Raw genomic sequence first — 10,644 nt, forward strand, 5'->3', positions numbered from 1 at the left:
GTATCCGAAGCATAATATACCCGCACTCCAGCGCCCAGACCAGCACTGAGATCATCCGCGGCATGAACAACTTCCGCAGATGCTGCTAATAGCTGCTGATGGCGTTCCGTGATGTACTTCTTGAGACCTTGTTGAAGCTCTGCGGCATGCTCAGGCATACGCCTCACCAACTGCTCGTAGCGGTTTTGATTCCTCAGGAAGGGATCCAAGGCCTCGGGCTTGATATTCTTGCAGTCGAGCTGGAAGGGGTTCTTACCCTGCTCGATCAGAGTAGGGTCGTAGCGATACAAAGGATAGTAACCAGACTCCGCAGCAGCCTTCTGATCCTGCGACATATGAGTCATGCCGCCCTTGATGCGATGCTCGATGCAAGGAGAGTAACATAGAACCAACGACGGACCCACATGCTTCTCAGCTTCGTGGAAAGCCCTAACAGTCTGGGAGTAGTTGGCACCCATCGAACACGAAGCAACATAGACGTTCGGGTATGACATAGCCAGATGCCCGATATCCTTTTTCTGCAAGTCCCTGCCATTCCGCATGAACTTCGCCACAGCTCCCATAGGCGTTGCCTTCGAGCCTTGACCACCAGTGTTCGAGTAAACCTCAGTATCCATCACAACTATGTTAACATTCTCATTCAGTGCCAGGACGTGGTCAATTCCACCGTATCCGATATCGTTAGCCCAACCATCACCACCCATAATCCATACAGAGCTCTTGACGAACATATCAGATAGTCGACGGCATGCATCGAGACACTCAGGGAGTGGCTTCTCTTCAGCAGCGCGGTTCAGTAGCTCCACAACCCTCTCACCGAATCGAGACGATGCCTCAGCATCGTCGAAGTTCTCATACCACTGGTTCATAACCAACCTCAGCTCTCCCTTGACAATGCTCTCATCAGTTAATGCTTCCTGCACCCTGAGTCTCAACTGCTCTCGCCTATGCTGCTGAGCCACCGCTATACCCATGCCGTACTCGGCATTGTCCTCGAACAGAGAGTTGCCCCAAGCCGGTCCCTTGCCAGTCTTTTTCTCGACCGTGTACGGGACCCACCCAGCAGTTGCTCCCCATATAGAACTGCAGCCAGTAGCATTAGCAATGAGCATGCGCTTGCCGAACATCTGGGTCAATAGCTTGGCGTACGGGGTCTCCCCACACCCTGCACAGGCCCCGGAGAACTCCAATAGAGGCTGTTGGAACTGTGACCCCCTCAACGTGTGGGCATCGAAACGATCTCCTCGATTCTCCAGGGTCATCGCAAAGTCCCAGTTGTCCTTATGACCTTCTGCAATGGCATCAGGTAGAGGCTTCATAGCCAAAGCGTTGTCAGGGCAAGCGTTCACGCAGACTTCACATCCAGTACAGTCTAGGGGAGATGCCTGAATGCGGAAGGCTAACCCAGACGCTTCGTTACCACCAGTGGCCGGCTTGGTGACAAACGTCAAAGGAGTCTTCTCTGATGCAAGCTCCTGAGGGGATGCCAAGAACGGTCTGATGACACCATGAGGACAGATAGCCGAGCATTTATTGCACTGGGTGCACTTGTCCACATCAACGACGGGGATCGCCTGAGCCACGCCCCGCTTGGCCCATTGAGTCATACCGAGTGGCACAACTCCGCCAGGCGCGAATGCCGAAACCGACAATTTATCACCGAGTCTGGTATGGATCTTATCCAGTACGCTGCGGACGAAGGAAGGCTCCTCACCAGTACGAAGGACTTCGTGATCCTTCATTTCACACTTAGCCCACTTGGTGTAAGGAACATCAATCTCGTTAAGATTGTCGATGGCGTTACTAACAGCCAAGAGGTTCTTCCTCACAACGTCAGCTCCCTTGTTCTTGTAGGTCTTCTCTATGGCATGCTCGAAGAGCGGCATCGCCTGCTCATACGGAAGAGCACCAGAAAGACGGAAGAACACAGCTTGCATGATGTTGTTGATCAAGCGACCCATGCCCGACTCCTTAGCAACCTTGTTAGCATCGATGACATATAACTTCAGCCGTTTGTCAGCCACTAGACGCTTGAACTTTGGTGGCAAATTAGCCTCCATATCGTTCAGAGTCAACCAAGGAGCATTGAGGACGATAATACTTCCACACTTGCTGGCGCCCAAGATTAACGAGGCATCGAAGGTGTTAACATACTCCTTCTTGTGAACCGCCACATACTCGCAACCACTCGTGATCTCGTAGGGTGAGTCGATCGGCAGAGGACCGAACCTCAAGTGAGACAACGTAACACCACCAGACTTCAAAGCATCATACAGAAAGAAACCCTGTGCGTAGAGATCAGTGTTATCAGCTATGATCTTGATAGCATTCTTATTGGCTCCTACCGTACCATCAGAACCAAAGCCCCAGAACATACACTGGGTAGTGGCGGGGTTAGCCACATCAATTTCATAAGGAACAGCTAGAGACAAGTTAGTGACATCATCGTCGATGCCAACGGTGAAGGGAGACTTCGGAACCTTCGTATCAACGAGGTTCTGAACAGCGGCATAAACCTGGCCGGGTGAAAAATTCTTGGAGGCGAGACCGAAACGACCCCCAATGACCTGAAAAGGACGGCAGAAAGTCCGAGTCCGAAACACGGTCATTCAGCGCACTTACGAGAATATCGGACCTCTTGGACTTCTGAATGCTTGCACAGACGTCGACATACAGAGGCTCGCCGATAGCCCCAGATTCTTTACAATGGTCAAATACGCATATGCGTTTAACAGTAGCGGGAAGAGCCGCTAGGAAGTGAGAGACAGACCAAGGCCTCAGTAGCCTTACACGAAGCAAACCCAGCTTATACCGAGGCTCGTGGGTCTTCAGGTAAGCTATGGTTTCCGACACAGTACAACCACCAGCTCCCATGATCACGAACACGTGTGTAGCCTCTGGATCTCCCTCATAGTCGAAAAGATCGTAATGGCGACCAGTAACAGCTTCTACCATCTCGAGAGAGTTCAGGACGTGCTCTGGAACAGCGTTGTAGTAAGGATTAGCCGCTTCGACATTCTGGAAGTAAATGTCAGGCGACTGAGCAGTGCCTCGCACCGTTGGGTGGTTGGGGTTGAGCGCCCGCTCCCTGTGAGCATCAATCTCCTTGGCCATAATCTTCGCGACCAACTCCATTTGCTCAGTGGTCATATCGTTGATCTTCTGAATTTCATGGGAAGTACGGAATCCGTCAAAAAAGTGAACGAACGGAACCCTAGACTTTAGCGTAGCAATGTGAGCCGCTAACGACATGTCCATGCACTCCTGCACGGTACTAGCACAGAGGATAGCCCAACCGGTCTGGCGAATAGCCATGATATCGGAATGGTCGCCAAAGATGGAGAGAGCCTGGCCAGCTATCGCTCTTGCCGGCACATGAAATACACAAGGAAGAAGCTCACCAGCGATCTTGTACATGTTGGGTATCATCAAGAGAAGACCCTGGGAGGCAGTGAAGGTCGAGGAAAGACCACCTGCTGCCAAAGAGCCGTGCAAAGCGCCTGCAACACCCGCTTCACTCTGCATCTGCTTTACTACAGTAACTTGACCGTAAGCATTAATCTCACCAGCAGCCGACCACTGATCGCAATTCTCACCGAGAGGAGTGGAGGGAGTGATGGGGTAGATGAAGACCGAGTCGGACAAATGATATGCCACATAGGAAGCAGCAGTAGCACCATCGTAAGCTTTCATGTGGCTCGTTCGAGTAGCTGCCAAGGCCTTTAGGACCTCAGGATCTTCATGCGACTGCCGCGGTACAGGTGGGCCGAGCTTGGCCTCTCGGTGCGCTGTAGAGTCCGCAGAATTACCTCTCTTGAGAGCTATACTGTAGGCAAGAGCACCACTGACGACAGCGAGAGCTGCGCCGCTAGCAATATTCCTAAGAGTGAGAACGCCACTCTGTGCTGTTGATGAGGAGTCCATGGAAGCACCATCACCAACCGGGTTGGTTGCTGCCATTTTACAAGGTGCAAAAGGAACACTGAAAACATCAATGCGATCCATTGCGGTATGAGGAAAGACCTACGCTCTCTAACGAACCACGTAAACCACCAACACCGCAACACCCTAGCCGAGAGCTCCCGATATGACCAAAGAAGGACAGATGATACTTCGTCCCGGCCAACACAATTGTCGCTAGGAAATTTCGAAAAGATATCTTTCTTCGAACGATCGATGAATTGCGGTTCAAACGCGTGAACATTTTTCGTGAAGCCGTCACTTCCAAGTAAAGGGTTTGAGGTGCATACAGATGGACCCCCCAACGAAGCGGGTATCATTGCCAACCTTGTGAAGTCTAATTGTCACAACTAAAATACGTCGGCACATCACGACCAACTGCCGACGGTCACCCGTGTCCACTGGTCCTTCTGATCCCATCGGCCGTTCTTATCCATAAAAACAACTTCTCTTTAGTTCAAATTCCGTGCGAAAGAGCAAGCTGGATTCAAAACTTAAATCTCGCAAATTTAGCGCTCGCCCGTATGATCGATTTGATTAATTTTTGCATACTTGACGGAAACAAGGAACTTATAATTTTCTCATCAGTGTAGTACCTCATCTCTTCAATGGTGGCACTCACTGCAGCGCAGCGGGAGGAGCGTGCTCGAGTGAAGAGAGCTCTTAAGAGAAAGGATGCCCGAAAAAGAAGAAGAGAGGTTATATTGGACGAAATGTTGCATTGAATTTTCACACTTTCATGTGGAACTAGGGAGAACACTGTGTGGAAATCAAGTTTTTGGAGGGGTTTCGCGGATCTTTCGTCGTCGAGAGTATCTAGATTGATAATTGGGCTGGGGATAGGACCAATGAGTTCACTGAGATGGGGAGTGATGTACCGCATCTTGACGGCTCGTACACTCAGGAAAAAGCTGTCGAGGACAAAAATAGGGAGAAAGACAAGATGACTCCATCTGATACAATTGATGAGGACCAGGTTGATATTGAGTATACTGTACATACTCTACCTGAGGAGTTCAAGGCGGCGTACTGCATGTGGAGTCGGCTTGGTAGGTGCTAACGGCTTATCCTAGGTACGAGAAGTTGCAGCCCACTGTGGGCGAAGACGAGGAAGAGGAGTCTAATGAAGAGGAGCAAAAAGACGGGGGTTTGACCGCCTTGCAGAAATTCCAAGAGGAGGTAGTGCCTAGTGTTCTCGTTATAATTATTGGCTTTCCCAGGGTCGACGGATGGACAGCTTGGGCTACGGTCATGTCGATAAGAATGGTCAGCCGCACTGGACCAGCAAGCAGATCCGCGATGCCTCCAGGATCCCTTTGGTTAAGCTCAAGGAATTAGTCACTAGACCAGATGTAAACTCGATCACTTTTACCATGAACGGACTCTCTTCTCTTAGGTGGTTGAGTCGTGGGATAACTCGGGTAGCGACCCGTTCTTTTTGGTACATATCAAGAGCACTCGCAACACTGTACCGGTGCCCAGGTGAGTCCCGATGCGCCGTGTTTACGGCAACAGGGTCATTTCAGGCATTGGAACAGCAAGCGACGCTACATGGCGTGCAAGAGGGGAAGCGAGAAGCCACGATATAAATTGCCGCCTTACATCGAACAAACTGGTATTGCTAAGGTAGTATGAGGCTATCAGTCACACTAACGTCGAGAGGAGACTATCTCTTGTGTAGATCCGACAATCTATTCTGGAGGCCGAAGAAGAGAAGACGCTAAAATCGAAGTCACGAGAAAAGATTCGTCCCAAAGTCGGCAAGTTGGACATTGATTACAACGTGTTGCACGATGCTTTCTTCAAGTAGTGTCTCGTGGGAAGAAGGGGGGCCTCGAGAAGGTCATGGTCGAGTTTGAAATTTCGAATCGGATTTGGACTTATAAAACTTTCAATTGGAGCAGTTGTTCTCAAGATGTTAGGAGTTGCATGGAATTCTTTGATTTGTCATACACTTTCCGTGGTTTGAGTCACGTTTCCACACTCATTGATTTGGTGCCGCATCTCTCCAGCAGAACACGATGGTGTACGGACTTTGTGATACTTAGATATGCCACGCCTTGCCCTTATCTCACCAAGCACGGGGATATGTAAGTAGAGTACCGAAACGCATCTGTGTTTGCTTGCTAACGTTATGGACAGGTATTACGAAGGACGTGAGTATGAATCTCGGATGATCAATAAGAAACCTGGCAAGGTATCGGAGCCTTTGAGGGAGGCACTCGGGATGGAGGTGAGTACTTGCTTCTAGTTCTGGCGTGCTCGTGGCGAAGTTCCCTTCTCGTTCAGGAGGGTGGTCCGCCGCCATGGCTATTCAATATGCAGCGTTATGGACCACCACCGAGTTATCCAGGTCTCAGAGTCCCTGGTTTGAATGCTCCTATACCCGCTGGGGGAGACTGGGGCTATCATCCAGGAGGTGAGGGAAGGCTACATGAATATATGCGTCATGGAGTAGTGGAATAGTCGAAGTCTCTGAGAATTTTCAACCCCTGTTAGTTGTTTTATGCAATCTCGAAATATCAGCGTTTAGATGTGCTATGCATGCTCTCAAGTACGAGCGTGTCAGCAACTATCGAACTTGCGCGGGAAGATCCTATCTTTTTGCCAGTGCTTTCCTGTCAGGTTGGGGACGTCCGCCTGTTGATGAATACGGCAATCCACTATACGGTAACTGGAATATTGAAACGGATAGGATCAAAGGAGACACAGAAGTGGATCCTGGTCATGGTAATGTTTAGGAGAATTCGCGTTGTTCAAGTTCATCTGACTCTTGTCGGCAGTCTCACAGCTTCGACATTTTCCTGGTGGTTGATCATGAGAGGAGCTGTGAGTTTCTCAATTAGAAGTATATGCAACCCTAGCAGTTGAGAAAAAAATTTTTTGCTGACAACTTTCAACGATGAGTGATAGATGTGTACCATTGTAAATCAAGTTTCTTCGTCAGATGAAAAGGATTATCTTTGGGGCGAGTTCCTGTCTGAAGCATCCGATGCTGGCTCTGACGAATCTGAGGACGAGGAGGTTATGGATGTGGACGAGGAGGAAAGCGGCAGGCCTACCAGGAAAGAAGGTTCGCGTTGGGCTTATGTTCTCTCTGGCTCGGGATCGTTGTTCTCCTTGTCGCTGCTGCTGCAGTTCTCTATCGAATCATGATTGAAGAGTAGCTCGGTCTCTCACACTCGTGGAAGTTTCCCTTATATTGGCTATAGTTCTATTCCCTTGACTGTGATGATATGTGTAGCTCGATTTCTATTCTTTGATCTTCAGGAGGCGGTACTCAGACGCCGATTCTCCGTGGTGGTTTGGAGACGCCCCTCGGAACGCAGACGCCGTTGGTCAATCTGGACACCTCTGGTGTCACGTCCGTCGGTGGTATCACCTCTATCACTTCTGGTATCGGCACCCCCGGCCAAGTGGATATCCGTGGAGGGATCCAGTCCGTGGCGAGCGCTACTGCTACTCCTACCCATCAGCTTTATAAGGTAACCAGACTCTGAGTGACATCGGCAAGTGTATCCTCCCATGCAATCGTTCTTCCCGCGGTGTGCTGCAGTATCTAAGCGCTCTGTATTTCAGGTCCTTCCCCAGAAGAATATTCCTACCCAAGCCTCAGCGCTGTTCCCAAGCTCGCATGTGTACAACGTCGCCGCAGCCACGACTCCACTGGGTAGTAAGGCATTACGGAACGCTAGCTTTGTTCGTCATGTGTGAACAGTGCCTTGTTGTGGTAGGTGGTACCGCTACACCAGGTGGTGGCACAACCATGGCTATCAATCCGAGCGAGATGGAAGCGGACGATCAAACTCTGTCCGCGGACTTCATTAGGAAGCAATTGATGTCTTACGAGGACAGAGAGAAAGCAGCAATGGCAGCAGCTGGCTACAAGGTATTAGGACGCTAGGTTGTTACAGAAGTGCCAAGAATGATATTGTGTTGAATTTGCTCAGACTACAGAAGGATCCTCATCGATGGCGCCTACTCCGACTCTGTCTACGCCGCAGACTGCGCCCGGGCAGGCTGAGAAGAGGCAGAGGAAAAAGCATAAGAAGATTAAGTTCTAAGAACGGGGAAAGGTCGGCTGCGAGTATAGTTTACGTTGGATGACATCTTTCAAGACTGAATACCCTATTTGAGTTTGGGGCGAGGCTTGTGAGTATCAGGAGCGATTAGCTCGGGTGGTGCATCGTAGTTTCATGTTCTTCACCATGGCCTTTCTCTCTCATGCTGCCCATCGGCTGCTGGGGAATGGGTCTTTCGGCACTGTCCTCTGTAGTCGTAGTGCAGCTATGGCGAATCGATAATGGAATACTACTACTTCCTGCTTTCTGAGCTTGAACGGGCAAGCAACAGACTTTAGAGCACCTGGGGTCATTGGAGAGTCCGTCCAGGGACGGAAGCCGCATAGAGTATGTTGTCTCTAATAACGAACTGCATCGTGTTTATAGCTGGGTATCCTGTGCTCTGTATGGCGGTTTCTCTGGGCAGTATCTTTGTTTCTTCGACGACTTTTCTCGAAGGAGGAAGCTAGATCCATGTCACAGGCATCACCGCCTTCCACACGGGTGAATACCCAACCAGCCACGCCGAGGGATGGTGGTAGTGAGCAACACGGTGTAATGAAGCCGGAGGGTTTGAAGTCGGAGAATGATGGTATGGATGAGCGCTCGAGCAACAATAGGTCGACATTAGGGAGTGGAGCTCCCTCGGGTGATAAGGCGAAAGTCGGTATGAACTCTACGAACAAGGTCTCTGTGAATGCGGCGGCAATGGCGAAGTACTATCTTCTACCTGGGCATCAATACAATCAGGAGCAGCTCCGTAATGCCGTATTGTTGGCGGCACAGATAGTAGAGAAGCAGAGTCGGGGGACGGGGAAAGTCGTCGCTGAGGGAGGGAAGGTAGCTGAGGTGACTTCCGCAACAACGTCAGAAAACTCGACTTCTGGTTCGATCGGTAACGAGGCCTCTGACGGTAGTGGCGCGGTGAGCATCCCGCTACCGAATGGGAAGTCCTCTCCGCCGGTATATACGCGAGCGCAAGCGGCGTTGATCAGAGCTAGTCAGCAAGAGCGGCTATGGAACTCCCATGCGACCATCCGACCAAGCACTGGACCGCCGTACTCGGTGGCAGGAGCGGCTGTAACTTCGGCGAATGTGCTTCGGCCGACTTGGGTAGCAGAGCACTCCGGCGAGAGCGAGAATATAGAGATGGAGTCGACGGGTATTACTACGACCCATCAGGAAGAGAATGTAGTTCGGAAAGTTGATTCGGCATGTTGTGCTCATGCTCACTCTGTGAGTAGCACGGCGTTGGCAGTGGCACGGAACTTGCATTCGTCTGTTGTCGAGGAGAATGAGAAGTTGAGCACCACTTACCGAGTTGGAGATTTGGTGAAAATACTCCACGATGAGCGCTTCGGTGGAGATATGCGAGGAGTGTTTGAAGCCTCGGTGTACGAGGTGCGAGGCACGTTGTTGACGGTGCGGTACACGGGCGATACTAAGGGTCTATACGATGAAACGATCGATGTCCTGTTCCACCATAAGCGGATACGAAAACACGGTGTTTTGGATCGGTCGAGGCTTCGGATTGTCGGCAGTATGACTGAGCCTCCTCCAGAGTCCATTGCTGAGTCGCCGCTATCTGACTTTGCTTCTATGGGCGCTGTAGAGACTCTTCCGAGCGATGACAAGGAACGGAGTGAGTGCATGATGACGCCGGCTTTGGTGGAGTCATGTCTTGCAGTCTTCGGCAGAACCTTGCCTGAGTTTGATCGAGGGTATATACCCCGAATGTGTCGATCAGCACGGAGCCGGATGCACGCACTCATCACCCTGGACGAGCCTGACCAAGCGCTAGCAGCTCTCTGTCATCACTTGGACCTCCAGCTTGGCTTCAGTGAGCTTCATTTCTTCAGCGTAGACTTCACACGGCAGCGTCAGGGTCTTGGTTCGTGGTTGCTCAAACGCTGGCTTGCACTATTGGCTTCTAGCGGGGTTCACTATGTGATCACCTACGCCAGTGAGAATGCTATTAGCTGGTATGAGAAACATGGCTTCGTCCATAAGCGAGATATGACCCTGCCCGAGCGGCACATTCGAGGGAGAGTGACGCTTTGCACTGGAGCCAAGCTGATGGAGTCGAATCTTCAAGATCATCCTGATCAACGGCCGAGCATCCGGGAGCTCCGAGCGAAGTTGAAGAGAGTGGACAGAGTTGTGCGACATCAAAAGAAAGAGCAGCAACAGCAGAGGCGATTGCGGCAATGCGGGTCGAGCCCTGAAGGGGTGAACGAGGGATCCATGGGCTTTGTGACGGCTACCGTTGATGGTAAAGCGGGACTGCAGATACAGTCGGTGAACGAGCAGGCCATGCTTGTCAAAGTGAACGGCAATTGGCTTCATGTTAACTATCCAGGATTGCAGATTCATTTTCAAGAGGGCACGTCTCGAGATGATACCGGTGGATTGAGCGAGGTCAGCACTGAGGAACGGGAGCTCACCCCACCATCTGTTGGAGAAGATGCTGATGCCGACACTGACAATAGTACGGTCTGTCACAACGGGGTTTACCCGTGGGTAATGACTTCCCAGCGAAGAGGCGCTGTTTTGAACCTGGAAAATGAAGTTTTACGACTGGTCACGTCAGACTGAGAATTCATCGTTGGGTCATTCGACATGA

The 10,644-nt window shown here is 50.9% G+C and overlaps 3 protein-coding genes across 3 annotated transcripts in view; 2 read left to right on the forward strand and 1 right to left on the reverse strand.

The window, feature by feature from the left end:
- Pmar_PMAR028163 (pyruvate:ferredoxin oxidoreductase/NADPH-cytochrome P450, putative) overlaps positions 1-3,960 on the reverse strand; it is a gene marked incomplete at both ends in the record, with an annotated part of 5,394 nt that extends 1,434 nt beyond the window's left edge. The window contains 2 exons of the mRNA XM_002774114.1: positions 41-2,567; positions 2,623-3,960. Coding sequence (XP_002774160.1) covers positions 41-2,567; positions 2,623-3,960 — 3,865 coding nt within the window. The remainder of the gene's footprint in view (positions 1-40; positions 2,568-2,622) is intronic.
- A 608-nt stretch (positions 3,961-4,568) lies between these two features.
- Pmar_PMAR028164 (Cus1p U2 snRNP protein, putative) lies at positions 4,569-8,043 on the forward strand (the record flags this gene model as incomplete). Its single annotated transcript, XM_002774115.1, has 16 exons — positions 4,569-4,658; positions 4,781-4,986; positions 5,034-5,139; positions 5,181-5,312; positions 5,357-5,442; positions 5,487-5,586; positions 5,642-5,766; positions 6,009-6,050; positions 6,103-6,193; positions 6,250-6,379; positions 6,586-6,690; positions 6,908-7,033; positions 7,231-7,445; positions 7,540-7,630; positions 7,695-7,849; positions 7,911-8,043. The coding sequence occupies 16 exons, from the start codon at positions 4,569-4,571 to the stop codon at positions 8,022-8,024; spliced, it is 1,914 nt and encodes a 637-aa protein (XP_002774161.1). The 3' UTR covers positions 8,025-8,043.
- A 452-nt stretch (positions 8,044-8,495) lies between these two features.
- On the forward strand, positions 8,496-10,616 carry Pmar_PMAR028165 (hypothetical protein; the record flags this gene model as incomplete). The annotated part of the gene is made up of 1 exon (XM_002774116.1): positions 8,496-10,616. One exon carries the CDS (start codon positions 8,496-8,498, stop codon positions 10,614-10,616), a length of 2,121 nt encoding a protein of 706 aa, XP_002774162.1.
- Between the last annotated feature and the right edge of the window lie 28 nt (positions 10,617-10,644).

Source organism: Perkinsus marinus (genome assembly GCF_000006405.1).
Source record: "Perkinsus marinus ATCC 50983 genomic scaffold scf_1104296958686, whole genome shotgun sequence".
Classification (NCBI taxonomy): Eukaryota; Perkinsozoa; order Perkinsida; family Perkinsidae; genus Perkinsus; species Perkinsus marinus.